Source organism: Canis lupus, chromosome 1, assembly GCF_048164855.1.
Source record: "Canis lupus baileyi chromosome 1, mCanLup2.hap1, whole genome shotgun sequence".
NCBI classification, from domain to species: Eukaryota; Metazoa; Chordata; class Mammalia; order Carnivora; family Canidae; genus Canis; species Canis lupus.
This window is the reverse complement of record NC_132838.1, coordinates 82,848,680-82,864,242: the sequence shown is the minus strand read 5'-3', so window position 1 is coordinate 82,864,242 and position 15,563 is coordinate 82,848,680. Positions and strand designations below refer to the sequence as shown.

General features: G+C 41.6%; 1 protein-coding gene and 1 long non-coding RNA gene across 6 annotated transcripts in view; one reads left to right on the top strand and one right to left on the bottom strand.

Moving 5' to 3' along the window:
- The window catches only part of PRUNE2 (prune homolog 2 with BCH domain), a 256,690-nt gene that overhangs the window by 23,289 nt on the left and 217,838 nt on the right, over positions 1-15,563 (bottom strand). For all 5 annotated transcript variants that reach the window (XM_072837719.1, XM_072837709.1, XM_072837712.1 and 2 more), the window contains exons 11-12: positions 14,921-15,121; positions 5,677-5,850 (exon numbers count right to left, since the gene is read on the bottom strand). In XM_072837719.1, coding sequence (XP_072693820.1) covers positions 5,677-5,850; positions 14,921-15,121 — 375 coding nt within the window. The remainder of the gene's footprint in view (positions 1-5,676; positions 5,851-14,920; positions 15,122-15,563) is intronic.
- Positions 1,018-8,035, top strand: LOC140639438 (uncharacterized). Its single transcript, XR_012036159.1, has 4 exons — positions 1,018-1,150; positions 1,387-1,511; positions 2,386-3,513; positions 4,822-8,035. It is a non-coding gene; the product is annotated as an uncharacterized lncRNA (long non-coding RNA).

Here is a 15,563-nt window from a genome sequence, read left to right as displayed (position 1 = left end):
CTCTTTAGTTTTTATTCATTTTAGACTCTGGTTAATGTAAAGGGGAAATCTATTTACTAAACTGCAATATAATCAGATGCATGTACTCCAGTGACCAGAAGATACTAGTAGTTTCACAAATAAAGCACCTTTATTTTTATTTTGAGGACTGGTTCATTTGCATCCCCGGGGTCTCCAAATTCAATAGATAGTGCAGGGACACACGGAAAGTTCTGGCCAGGCCTAGAATACCTGTGCACAGAATTTACAGCCTCATCTTTTTAAAATGGAGCAAACCCAAGAAGGGCCTGGTTAATGCTGACCTCTCTTTGAATTTTATGAAAATATATACTTTGGGAAAACTTGAGAATTACTTCCTAGTAACCTGGACAGGGAGTGGAGGTCTGTTTGCATGTGGTGGTAAGGAGATAAAAGGCAAGTGTGGAACTCCAAAGAGTCAAGGAAAATATAGGGACATCTCAGGACATTTTTCCCACATCTGAAAGCTCTGTCTCATTCTTTAAGCTCTGTGTTCCCTCAGAGCTCATTTCTAAAACTCATGACAGCTACTGGTCAAAGTCCCACAGGTTTATATGTAAAATCTCACACATCTTTCAGGCTTAAAAATGGATGCAATGCATTGTCTTTTTTTTTTTTTTTTTTTTTTAAGATTTATTTATTTGTTTTAGAGAGAGAGCACATGAGCAGGGGGAGGAGCACAGAAAAAGGGAGAGAGAGAATCCTGAGCAGGCTCCATGCTTAGCATGGAGCCCGACATGGGGCTTGATCTCACCACGCTGAGATCACCACCCAAGGCAAAGTCAAGAGTCAGCCACTTGACCAACTGAGCCATCCAGGTGCTCCCCCCACCCCCACCTTTTTTTATATCCTTTTTTAAGCACTTGGAATTTTTGCCATATAACATAGATCTGGATTTCAGAATCATTAAACAGAGATTGCCTCAGAGCTCTGAGTAGGCGGACGGGACATGCCCTCCAGCCTGATCAGAACTCAGGGTGTTTCATTTTTTAAGGACTCTAAATACCCCCCTGCTGATTACATGGCAGTAAAATACCAGCTGGATATAGACTCGGATGGGCTTAACTCTTGAAAAGCAGTTTAATAAGATGTTCTCGACCAAGATAGAGAGCATGACACTATCACAAAAGAGGTGAGGGAAGAGAGTGATACCAACTAAAAATATATCAAATTATGGGTTTGTGTGTATGACTAATCTGAGGTTGTTGTATACAGTGTTTACTCTGCATGTCTTAGAAGATGCTACCTATGTAAGTATACACCTGGTGTAATATATGTTTGCAAAACCGGATTGGGATAGCTTCCCTATGGATTATTTGCTTTGTTCTGTCTTTTCCAACATGCCAGTGTTTACCAATTTCTTTTTAGAACAAGATGGGAAGGAGTTTTTTAATACAAGAAGAGTTTGCTTCACCGAACAACTGCATTTAAGACTCATAACCTAATGAAAAGGATAAGGTGTCTTCCCTACGCTACTGCTAACCACCACAACGGTATGTAATTTAGACTCAGCACAATGACAAGGACCAGGTCCATTAAAAGAGATAACAGACATAATGAATCCAACTTACAAACAAGTACAAAAGCATCCTTTCAGAAACATCTTTTCTAGATGTTGCTGCCTGGCCTCAGGGTGTCAAGATCATGACCTCTCAGGTACTCTGGTTTCTTTTTCTGTTTCTGGAGAATTTCTAAGAATTTTTTTTTAAAGGACAGTATGAGGTTTATAAACAGTATTACAGTAGTCATCTTAAATGGCATTTCAGCTCTTTGTGTCAATGTGTCTGTCCTCAGAGTGCTGTGGTGTCATGTTTGCTCAGGTTCATGTCATTGAAGGACTAGTGAAGAATCGACTCATCACTTCCTGCTCATTGTCTAACCCAGAAATATCTCTTTACAGAAAAATTTCCTGAAATTTACAAATGGAGATGTGGTTTTTTGTGCGTGTGGGGATTTTTTTTTTTTTTTTTTTTTTTGCCTTTTTGTGGTTTTTTTTGTACCTTTGGGCAGAGTAGCTGTAGGAAGGAAAGAAGAGGCAAAAGATAGAGGGGGGAGAGAACAGGAGGAGATAAAATGTAAGCTATCAAAAAGGAACAGAAAGAAAACGATTTCTTCATGGAAGTTTTCTTTCCAAACCAAGACCCAGAGGAGCCATTTTTGTTAGACTCTAAGGATACTTCAGATCATCATGGCTGGCAAAGAGCAATGACGGGAATGAGTAGTCCTATCTGCTTTTTGTCCGCTAACCGAATTTCTCTCTGCTAAATATGCAGCTTGCTCAAGTTGGCTGTCAGCAGCCGAGTAATTCATTTGAAGTGTGGTTGTTTGAAACATGTGATTTTATCTGACTCTCTTCTTAATCCCCAGGAGTTGAGTTCGGGGTGTGTGTGCTGAGGTGCCTTCGCAATCCCACCGCAGGGCCTCCTGAGACCCTCTGAGGCAATTGTGCAAACCTTACCTGAGGCAGAACAGAGAGGAAAGGGACGTAACACAAGTTTGCTGGCCAGCAAATGGAATGGAGAGAGAAGGGAAGATGTCACAGTCGCAACAAAACATACACACACACACACCAGCCCGCAACTCTTCTCCTCATTCTTTCCAGGGCTATTTGTCCAGCAACACTGTAGAGAAGTTACCTGAATCTCCTATAATGAAATAAGAGAAATAAAAACAAAACAAAACAAAACAAAACAAAAAAACAAGAAAGGAAACTTCTCAGTATAATGTTTGGTATGACGGTCCTTGGTTATTTAAATGCATCCTCTGTTCCAAGGTCAAAAAAGCCAGTTTCTGGCCTGAAAGTGACCCCACCCAGCCTCTTTTTGTTCTTCTATTGAAGTAGATAACAGGAATGTTGCTCATGGACTCATGGGAGGTGACACTGGCTTTATCACCCTCTTTGGACTGATGAAATAGATGAGGCCTGAGAAGTGAGGTCATGTACCAAGGTCACAGAGTGATAAGTGGCAAAGACAGGTGTTGAACTCTGTTCTATATTGTGTACAAGGCCTCTTACAATAGCTCACATAGAACTCACCAAAGCTGACGGCTGAATTATTTGTTGCAATATTGCTTTCACACCTTGTGCCCAACTGGCATGGACACTTGGCAGAGCCTGGCTTTGCAGCCAAGTGAGGCAGCAATTTTAATCACCACCATCTTGCGGTTAATCTGCACTGTACGGCTGCCATTTTCCTGTTGGTCTGAATGGGAAAACCTCCTCAGAGCAAAACACCAGACCCCCAGACAAGACCTCTGCTCACTGTGGAATGCTCCATTTTAAATGCTCATCAGAAGCCAGGATAACAAATGCAGTAGATTGGTCTCTAGGGAGTCCTGCTTTATCATCACTGAAGTCTAAGAAAGCGGTGTCAGCTTCCAACACAGTGGCCTGAGCCTTGGCAAATTCAGAAGTAAAATCTGAACTGTCTTTACCTACAGAGTACAGACGCTGCTCAGGGGGTGAGAAGAGGCGGCATCTGGCTAACGTTCCAGGTGGGTGGCTGCAGCCAGAGGCACTCATGCAGGTCAGCTCCTGGAAGAGGCTGAGGCAGGGCTGGTGGGGGGGGGGGGGTGGCGGGGAGGAAAGGTGGCCTTTTCTTCCACACCAACCAGCAGTCACACGGACAAAACCAAGCTCACGACACAGAACAGAGGGGAGCGAATGCCAGGGGAGGAGGTGGCAGGGATGCAGGGCACAGCAAACCAGGTTAGACTTGAGGTGTAAGCTGAACTTTCACAAAGAGAAGCAGAAGCAGTGGCTTTGTTTAGCCTCTGGTGGGTTGATGATAATCACTCTTTCCTGAGCCAGGCAGCAGATCCATGGGCTCAACCCTCCCACCCAACCCAGCTACTTTCACTGTGGTTGAAAGAACAAGCAGGTGAGTCTGTTGGGAGAATGAGAAATAACCTGGCCTCGGGAAGGCAGGGAAGCAGTGAGGCCGCTTCCTCATAACAAAGGGGCTCTTGATTTAAGACCTGAGTGGTAAACATTCTTATGGATTATTACTGGGTGACCCTGATTTACTTTGACAGACTTTTCTACCAGTGTTGACCTTTTTTGAATGGGCACGGGCTACTTTTACAGTCGGCCTCTGTTTTGTTTTCTTTTTATTTCCAAAAAAGCCAACAAACCAAAAATATCTGAAGCATGGCTCAAGAGAGACATGCGCTTCTGGGAAGATCTGGGATGATGTTTAGGTTGTGGTTTTTGTCCTAAGAACGAAAGGGTTGACTCTGTGGTGTGTTGTCTGCTCTTTGCAGCAACATCAGGACAGCTCCCATTCTGCGAGGCTATGGAAAGGCTTCCCTTGGAGGCAACTGCCTCCAGTCCCACGGCAGCCATCCCTGGGCCATATTATCGTTTCAGGTCAAAGAGTGAGGCAGGGCAAAGGCAAGCCATGGCCAGGGGCACCTAGGGGCATTTTCTTTCACTCTTGAGGTCAGGATCGCTGGCCGGCCTCAACACTTACATGGTGGGAACAATGCATGGATGGAAGACGGGCAATCAGCTGGTGGAGGGAAGTCTGATCGAAAAAACAAAATGTCCTTCTGCTCGTTAGAAAACGAAAGCTATGGGCTTAATGCGGTGCCAAGATGCTTATTTCCCTGTCCTTGCTAAGGAAGAGAGAACAACAATTGCCTTGTCAGCTTACACTTTTTTTCTAGAGCAGCAGAGTGTTTGGGGTGGTGCTTCAGGACTGCAGGAAACAGGCGCATGCAGCAGAAAAATAAAAAAGCCATTTATGTTTTCCAAAGTTGACAACATTAAATGTGTTGCTTGTGCTCATCTGATTTTTGCAGCTCCAAAATCAATCAAGGCTCCTGGAGCTCCTACAAAGCACTGGAGACACAGAACACAGTGTTTCTCTCTTGCTTGTCCCTCCCTAAGCAGATGGAGGCTTTCACTGGAAATGCCTGTTGTCAGGCCCAGGCGTATAGAAAAGCAAACTTCTGGGAGGGGAAAAAAGATGACCAGGCTGAGCCTAAAGAGACTTCCCAAAGTTTCTAAGAATAATCAAAAGACCTTTTCGTTATGAGAAGCATCTCTGGAGTACTGATCTTACTACAGGCCATGGTAGTAGAGACTCAGAAGAGACTTAGTTAAATCCTACAAACCATGGTAAGGGTAGTCACCATACGTCACCATACAAAATTATTACAATATTTTTTACTGTATTCCCTGTGCCATACTTTATCATTCCTGTGACTTATTTATTTCAGAGCTGGAAGTTTGTTGAATATTTCATAATGTATTTAAGTGTTGAAGCACTCTGTTGTACATTTGAAACTAACAGAATAGTGTATGTCAACTATATTTCAATAAAAAGACCATCCAACTGATCCATATGAGTTCCAAACAGACATTATTAAATTGGACGACTACAGTTTTCAAGAAATTTGCCCAGAAGATTAAAGCCGTCAGATACTTAATGTGAAAAGCAGTTTTCACTTTGGAAAGCTATTTTTTACATAGGATTTCCAATGTCTATAGAGTTTGAGTCTGAGGTAATGTACTTAGCTCTATGGCCCCCTGAGTATTGATTACAGAATAGGGTTTTGAGGACGTCATGCTGCAAAAAACCCTCTTTCATTATCTAAGAAAAAAATATGGCTGCCCTGTTCCCCACCTCCCTGATTCACAAAGAGCTTGACTACCTCCATGCGAAATGACTCTCCTGTAGGGCTCGATGACCTTCATGTCAATACGCTGTTCCTGTTCTCCAATCACCACAGTTCTCCACAACCGGTTGTCCTCTCGCTCCTCTTCTGCTGTATACTCCGGAATAGACTCTGACTCTTGGCCAGAATCTTTGTTAGATGTGGAGACTTCTGGAAGTGAAGCATACAGGAGGACTGAGGGAGCAAGACTCCACAGTTGAGGCAGTTTAACCACAACCCATCTCCAGACAGAGTTAACCTGATGGCACTCCCCATGTTGCACAACCATCCTGACCACATAAAGGACGCTTATTTATTGATGGACTGAACAGCCAAATCCATTCTAAGGCCAAGCTGAGGGTGGGGATAGATGCAGGGCTAGAGCTGCCTTGCCTCAGTGGGCCAAGGGAGGACAGGCTGGTACCAATTCATCCTTGATCACAGGTTAAAGACTGGACTTTTCTCATGGGGTGAAGGGCTATTTATCAAGCCCAGGCAATTTTGTTTCCTTGGATCACACATCCTAAGTGGTTAGTATCTTGATGACACCACCAGCCTAGACCCTGACTCTAAGACTTACAAAGGACTTGGGCCCCCTTCCCTATTAGAAGTAAATTTGGGCATAAGTATGATATTACCTTCAATGGATTTTTCAAAATTCCCCACAGAAAGATTTTACATTAAGTAAGAAACAAACAACTGTATAGACCAGAAATGCTCCAAGGCCAAAAATTCATAACATTCCTATTTGTGGGTGCATGTGGCAATAAAAAAGCCCACTGAACACTCTTTGGGGAAACATTTACTATCCACTCTTGCACATCCAGAAAAAAAAAGACAGCAACCGTGCTAAGTTTTCTGAAAAGAATAAGCAGCAATTGTTTTCATTTTTACTTCATCTATGAGTTTAACAATGGTTATTCTTTGTATGTTTAAATAATTTGAAGGAAAAGATTATTTACAGCCTTCACAATAATTCTGTGGCATATTATCATTCTTATTTTTCCATTCATGGGAAAGGACTTTTGATTTACATTGTACTTCTTTCATTTTATGCCACTTTGATAATTAAGAACAATACTTAACTAGATAGCCACAATGTGTCAGGCACAGTAGTAGGTATTATAGTAGTAAACCTGCCCATGCAAACACTGACTTTAAGTAGTTTGCAATCACACTATACCCTGAGTGTGTGATTCTCATTCTCTTTATTTTACCGTGAGGCTGGGAATTCCTTGGGCCGAGAAATTGTACCTGAACACCTCTGTTATTTTTTACATTTTTTAAGATTTTATTTATTTATTCATGACAGACAGAGAGAGAGGCAGAGACATAGGCAGAGGGAGAAGCAGGCTCCCTGCTGGGAGCCCGATGTGGGACTCGATCCCTGGAACTGGGATCACACCCTGAGCCAAAGGCAGATGCTCAAACCGCTGAGCCATCCAGGCGTCCCAACGACTTCTATTTTTCACCTCCATCAACTAACTCCACATTTAACTTGGAAACCTGCACAGAGTTCTCAGTGAAAACTGAGGTGAATGAGTAAATAAAGGAAAGCTTGGACAGTTTCCTGAAAGTATGGGTACTCGGTAAGGAGACCACAACAAAGCCATGATGTTCTGGAAGATTCCTCAAGGCACATCAAATGTGTCTGATTATCCGTGACTTAGAACAGCACACTGAAATTGAGCTGGGAAGCCATCCTAGCCTTTTTGCCAACACCAACAGCTACCATCACCTACAGAGCCTTGCCTCACTCTGGCTTCCTCTCCATTCCCAGATGAGTGTGCCTCATCTTACTAAGGACAGAAAACAACAACCTTTGGCTTCAGACCAAGCTCTGCATCACTGGCACAAATCCATCCAATGGCATTGGACTCTCAGTCTGGAATCCCTTCCTGCTTCTCCTTTCCTCTTGGCTGAGGACCCCTGGATGCTTCTCTTTACTCCCTTTCTGGGACCCTGTTTTCCATCTGGTCTCTGGGCCCCGATGTGGGCTTGTCTTCAATGTTCCTATACGTGCACACTCTACCTTGCAACAAACTCACCATCCACCAGCCCCTCTATCCTTGTTTGGGACTTTCTGGCTTGCTCTTCCTTGACCCGTGTGATCTGTGTGGGGTGGAGGGGTGACTGTTTTGTTTTCTGCATGCTTTTACTGAGGCTACCACATTTTTAAAAATGTGTATACCATATTATTTTTCCTGCTTCTAAAATAAAATGCAAATAAAGGTTGAAACAATGCTGACATTGTCCAGAAAAACTGCAAAAATCACTGGTGCCATTCTCACTCATTGTTTGCTGTGTATTCTTTTTATTACGTAGGGAAGTATACAAGCATACTTCCCTCCCAAAGTATGATCATTCTATATATTCTGCATGTTCTTTTTAAATTTTTTAAGATTTGGGACACCTGGGTGGCTCAGCGGTTGAGCGTCTGCCTTTGGCTCAGGGCGTGATCCCGGGATTCGGGATCGAGTCCCACATGGGGCTCCTGTGAAGAGCCTGCTTTTCCCTCTGCTTGTCTCTGCCTCTCTGCCATTCTCTCTCTCTGTATCTCTCATGAATAAATAAATAAATCTTTAAAAAAAATAAATAATTTTTAAAAGATTTTATTTATTTATTTATTTATTTATTTTATTTTATTTATTTATTATTATTTATTCATGAGAGACACAGAGGGAGAGGCAGAAACATAGGCAGAGGGAAGCAGGCTCCATGCAGGGAGCCCAATGCGGGACTCGATCCCAGGGCTCCGAGATTATGACCTGAGCCAAAGGCAAATGCTCAACCACTGAGCCACCCAGGTGCCCTTCTCTCTCTCTCTCTCTCTTTTTTTTTTAAGTAGGCTCCACACCCAGCGTGGAGTCCAATGTGGGTCTCAAACTAAGGACCTGAGATCAAGATCTGAACAGAGATCAAGAGTTGGATGCTTAAGGGCAGCCCCATTGGTCCAGTGGTTTAGTGCCGCCTTTGGCCCGGGGTGTGATCCTGGAGACCCAGGATTGAGTCCCGCATTGGGCTCCCTGCATGGAGCCTGCTTCTCCCTCTGCCTGTGTCTGTGCCTCTCTCTCTCTCTCTCTGTGTGTCTCTCATGAATAAATAAAATTAAAAAAAAAAAAAAAAGAGTTGGATGCTTAAGCAACTGAGTCAGGGACTCCTTATTCTGCATGTTTTTTTTTTTTTTAAGAATTTATTTATTTATTTATTTATTTATTTGAGAGAAAGAGAGAGTGAGCATGAGAGAGAGAAAGCACGAGCAGCGGGGAAGGAGGGGTGGAGGGAGAAGCAGAGTCTTCACTGAGCAGGGAGTGCAACTTAGGGCTTGATCCCTGAACCTTGAAAACATAACCTGAGCCAAAGGTAGACACTTAACTGAATGAGCCACCCACGTGCCCCCCATTCTGCATGTTTTATACTTACTCTTCTGTAATACGATTCTACCTAAAAATATAGCATAGGCTTCTTTTCATTTCAGTGAATATAAACCCTCTAAACCCTCTGCTTATTTTTTTTAAGTTTGTTTATTTGTTTATTTATTTATTTATTTTGGTAATCTCTACACCCAACATGAAGCTCAAATTCCCAACCCAAGATCAAGAGTCACAGGCTCATCTGACTGAGTCACCCAGGAACCCCAACTCTGTTTATTTGCTTATTTTAAAAAGAGTATTCCATTTTACTGATTTTTTAGTTTATCATTTCATAGTGATGGAAATTTAGTTTTATCTTATTCTGTTGTTCTTATAAAGAATTTGCTTCATTAAGCATCTTTGTTCAGGTATCCTTTGTATGCATCTTGTTATGGGTCAACTTTATAGCCGTGGGATGCTGGTTCAGAGACTATAAGGATGTAAAGTTTTCATGAGTATTTTTGCCCTTGAATATGTCACACCAAAATATATGAGTAGTTGTTTCTTTACACTATCAAAAACTCTGGAAGATATTAGTTTTTAACCCTGGACAATTTAGGGTGAAACTTGTCTCTTTGCTCTTTTAATTTATATTCCTTTAATTATTAAAGATGGTGAAAAATGTTAAGTGTTTATTGGCTATTTATATGTTTCCTACTGACAAGGAGGCACCTATAAAGTCCTTTGCCTATTGTGGTCCTTATTGATTTGTTGGGTTCTTTATATAGAACTTTGTCATGCATTGTAGCCATTTTCCTGCTTTGTGCTTAGCTTTTATTATTTCTTCCTTTCTTTTTAAAGATTTTTTTAAAGTAATCTCTATACCCAACATAGGGCTTGCACACACAACTCAGTTCCAGAATTTCATGCTCCACTGACTGAGCCAACCAGGACCCCTGTGCTTGGCTTCTAAACTGATATTTTTTTCAAAGAGAAATTTAATATTTTTATATAGCTGAATCTGTTAATTTTTGTCTTTATGGGTTTATTTTTTTAAATATTTATTTTTTTTAAGATTTTATTTATTTATTCATGAGAGACACAGAGAGAGGCAGAGATACAGGTAGAGGGAGAAGCAGGTTCCATGCAGGGAGCCGGATGTGGGACTTGATCCCAGGACTCCAGAATCATGCCCTGAGCCAAAGGTAGATGCTCAACTGCTAAGCCACCCAGGTGTCCCTATTTATTCATTTTAGAGAGAGAGAGAGCAAAAACGCACAAGTGGGTGGGGCAGAGAGAGAGAAAGAGAACCCCAAGCCGACTCCATGCTGAGTGCAGAGCTGGATGGGGACTCAATCTACAACCCCAAGATTATGACCCAAGCCAAAAACCAAGAGTCAGATGCCCAACCGACTAAGCCACCCAGGTGCCTCTGTCTTTGTTTTTTGATCACTGTATTATAGTAAGAAAGGGCACTTCTACCTAAAAATATCTATGTATACTAGCATTTTCCTACAGTTTATTATTTTCTTTAAAGCATTATCACTCATTTTGGTATAAAAGCGTGGACCTTTTTATGAGATGTTATCCATATTGCTTCAGAGAACGAGAGCTGGCAAGTTGCTGGCGTTCCTTCTCCTTTCCCACTTCTGATTGATGTAAATGGGCAAAAGAAATTATTTAAGAACTAGGGATACAGTAAATTCTCAAAGTGTTCATTTTTAAATGTCAACAGTGTAAGCTAGCAAGAAATAAAGATGGCTTTATTTACTCCCTTGAATTAGCAATATCCTCTCCATCTTCGTGATTCTTCTGCTTCACTCAAAATTCCCATCCCCCATGCCCCCATGGCCATCATTTTCTATTTTCAAAAATTTCAGGACTCATTTAACTCTCTATCCTCAGGGCCTCCGAATTTAACTTTTGGTCTGATGCCCTCTCCACTAAGAAACGCTTGATTTTCTTTGTCTTCTTTCCTTAATAACAAGCTTTTCTCCCTGGTGACTGTGGAAGTCAATTAAGCCCTGGGGAGGAGCCGACTTGAACATTTTCCTTTGTCTTTCATGGGATGATTTAGTACACAAGCTCCTGAACATCCTGTGCTGTGCAGACCACGGTGGGAAACCCAGCGTTGGTGGACAACGTGAACTCCCTAGAGGTGGTGTCAGGGACATGTGTCTGGCCAAGGGGACCAGCTTTCTACATCATGATCAGACACCGATAATGTGAATAATCTTAGCAGACGTTGTTTGAACTTTCTCTTGCTAGAGGTAAGGCATCCTGTGTGCAGTTAAGAAGTTTTAAAAGTGCTTTTGGTGACAAAGTGCAGGGAGGCAGTTAATTGGACTGTAAAACTCAGCAATTCACAAGTACAAAGAGGTGTCCTCCTTGCAGACCACGCCCTATGGCATCAGGTTGTTTGGGGTTAAAACAAAATAAGATTAACTTTTATTTTAGTTAGGTATAGCTTATATGTACAGTTAAAACACAGAATTGATTTTATGAGGCAGTTACCTGCCAGCTGTGAGAATAGTGGAACATGGTAGGTGGGGAAGCTAAATGACGTGATGGCCTGGTTGTCTGGAAAAAATAATGGAGCACCTTATTCACGCTGCAAACTGTCTGTTATTAGGGGTTAGTTTTGGAAAAGGTAGCTTAGGGGCACCTGGGTGGCTCAGTCAGTTAAGCGTCCGACTCTTGACTTCAGCTCAGGTCATGATCTCAGGGTCAGAGATCAAGCCCAGAGTAGGGCTCTGGGCGTGGAACCTGTCTAAGATTCTTCTCTTTACTCCTTCCCTCTGTCACCCCCTCCCTGCCCTGGCATGCTCTCAGGCTCTCTCTCTCAAATAAATAAAATTTAAACAGAAAATGGTAGCTTAAACGAGGTCACTAACCATCATTTAGGAGCCTAGGAGGAAAAAATATAAAAGCACATGAATGTTTCTTACAACACTCTTATCAGTAATATTCAGGCTAGAATTCTTTATCATTTTTCCATTTCCCTCATGACATGCTTTTGCTGGGATCTGAGTTATGGTGAAAATAACTGAGGTGGGTTTGGAAAACAGAAATAGGTCATCATTTTTCTCACCTTTGGATATTTTTAAGTTTCTAGGATTAGTATTAAATAAAGCATTTTTTTAAAAATAAAAAGGTTCAGATCTCCCTCAATCTGAAAGATTGACCTAAATCCTTCCGTATCTATGTGCTTTTGATATCTTTGTCACTTGTAAGTACCAAAGGAAGTCAAGCTTTAATTATATCAATATAAAAATATACTGAACGATATCTTCCAGCAATTTGGACACAGTTATTAAAGAAAATTGTTTGGAAGTAGAGACCGATTTAATGTCTTTTGAAAGTGAGATTCAAAAATGTTTCATAAGCAAAACCACATTGTGGGCAAATAATCTGCCAGGAATGCTCGGTCATCAGCTACAGAATAAAACAGGCAAATGGCATGAAATTTCTTCAAGTACTTGGTAAAGAGCCTTGAAGTGATGAAAATGCCTGGATAAAAGGGCGTGTAAATAAATGTACAGGTAGGGCCATCTGGCTGGGCTTCAGGCGTGTTAACCTGACCTAGTAAGAGGCCCTCTCCGTTCATTGTCAGTGTATTTTGGGGAAGAAACATGGTCCAGAAGTCAAGGACTACAGCTCAGGGTTTGAGCTGGCTCTGACATTGACTAGCTATGTGACATTACGTAAATTATTTAACCTGTGCCTCAGTGTTTTCATCTTAAAATGGGGTACACATGATACCCATCCCTAGAACAGACATCGACAGAGCTGAGGATTAAAATACTTAATATTTCTGAAGGACCCAGCACAAATCCTGGTGGGGTTCATAGAGAAATCACTGACCAAACATTTTGAAACACCGTGCCTTCAAAACTCCAATTTCATTTAGAATGTATACACTTGGTTCCAAATGCTCACGCAAGAAACCCACAAACATGCCACACTCAAGCATTTAGTACACTAAAATGTACTCATTTCTCTTATACAGTCTGCTTTCTGTATCTGCATGTTTATGAAATAAAGATGCCCTTTGTGTTTTTCAATGCTTAACGTTTACATTTGTTCAAAACAGCATCTGACTATCCATCTTCGTTTGAAACTCAAGGTGGGCTTTACAGTTCAACTTACATTAAAATTCTGTCCTTTGAATTTAAGACCTAAATGTAGGGTTGTGGCTGTGAAACTGGTTCTTTCAACAAAACTGTGTCGACTAAATAAAAGAAACTATGTCAGCAAGTGGCAGCTTTAATTACCAGTTTGTACAGCCACCAGTACTTCGCTCGGCAGTTTTGCTATTTATAAACAGAGAAGGTTTAGATGTGGTGTGACATGGCTCTCTAGGGCAACAGGGAAGTACAGGGGGAGAGAGGGAGGGACCAGCTCATGCCACGGCTGTCTTCTTGTGGGATTGGAATCAAGGCATGATTCTTATATATTAGCAGTTAAAGGGTTGGGAGCAGCTGGGGGCAACTGGGGTGGATGGAATAGCTGGGGAAGTATCTCTGGGATGGTAGGAAAGAATGTGAACTCAAGACCTTTCACCTTCTACTTGTGTATTTCAACTTACAGGGTCATATACCCAGATAACTGCGGAAATTTGAGAACACAGCAACAATGCAATATAAAATCTCTACTTCAGCATAAGAAACTGTGGCACAATTAGCTTAGCCATTTCCAGTTCTTTTAACCTGAGGAAATAAAGACTTATCGAAAGTAGTGTCTGGATCTGCGCTGGTCATGGTAGGTGTCCTGGAGGCTCAGGGATCAATGGTTGAATTAATTAGCAAATTTGATGAATTTCCTAATTTCCTAATTGTGTTCTCCTAGGAATGATGCTGTGTAGGTATCAGGGCATCTTTCACTGTGGTATTTGTTTTTTGACCATAATAATTTTCATAATGTATAAAAGGAATAGCTGTGGCCAGGATACTCCTGCTTTGAATTTCAAATATTAGAAAGTCAGAGAATACCACCCTATAAAATAGAAACCATGTATGTAATGCCATTTTATAAAGCAAATGCTTTGTATTTGGATATAAGTTCTTAACAAATCCAATTTTACTGAGCAAGAGGAAGAACTAAAGTGAGACTGATATTCATATCAGGAATGCGAGTGTTTGATCTAGCGACTCTTACTTTTCTCTCCACCCATGCCGCCCAGGCCATCTCTCCTTCCTTCCTATTTTACTGGATATACATAGCAATAAACATAATAATGTCCCTCCCCTCAGAGCAGACATACTGGTGGTAAGAAAAAGACAATAAACATAAAGCAAATAGCTAAATAATAGGATTTCAATTACTGACGCATGGAAAATAAAATAAGTAGAGGGATAAAAAGTGACTAGGGTAGGGGTGTGGGGAGTGCCTTTGATGACAGAGGTCAAGGAAGGCCTCTCTGAGAAGGTGACATCTGATTAAGACCTGAATAAAGAGGAGGCACCATGGAAGGATCTTTAAGGAAAAACATTTTAGATAGAGGGAGCTTGTACAAAGAAATTAGTAAGCTCTCATTTCTCTGCTTCAAATTTTATCTTCCAGATTCAATTCTCTTTGCCTGCAAACCCAGCCCAAATTTTCTTACAACACAGCATGTAAAAATTTTCCCACAACCAGTGCCTAGTACAAGGCGTGCCAAGATCATTTAACAAAGGAACGGTGGCTATGGAGAACCTCTGTGAACCATACCTGTTCTATTACACTCTAAACTGTCAATCACAGCCACCTATGACCTGAGATACAAACAAAAGCTTCTAGAAATCACAGAAAGGAGCCACCAGCAACAAAATGGGAGGTTTGTTCCGAGGGCCATTTAGATAATCTTTCACTTTTCACCTAACTATGGCCTTGACAATTTGGTGACTTACCATGCCCAGTGTACTCAAAAGAATCTGCTTCATCAGGGGTATCGAGTTCATCCACATTGATATCAATTTCATCTGGACTGTCCAGGTTATCATCAGAGAGAACAGATCCTTCACTTTGGTCCAGAGAAAGATTGATATTTGGGGCTGTGAGTTTGATTCTCCGAGGATGAGCATCACTAAGATCTAGAGAATTAGGAGGTTCTAAAGAAGAAAAAAATGGGAATATCAAGTACTAGACCATACACATGGCTACAAACAGTGGGTGTGGGCCCCAGTGAAAAACATTTTTAAGACCCTTAAGCAAAGGCATGCCTGCTAAACAACCACACATAGAATTTGGGTCCCCTTCTTGACCAGCAGGCCTCAGTACTGGCTCATCCCAGACACATGAGCCCTGACCACGTAGAAAAAAAAAAGTGGGAGCTCTTGCTAACCAGTTTCCAGACCTGCCCTGTTCAGGTTTGAGAACGTGACACTGATTTAACAATGAACTGAATCTCTATGATGCATAAGAAAAACAGCTAAGCATACATAGATCTCATAATGGTTCTTGCAGACATCATTTCTATGGAATGAAGGGTAAGAACTTTTTCTATTATGTTCATGGGCACTCCCAAAATACCTCTTTGCCAGGTCCTGCCAA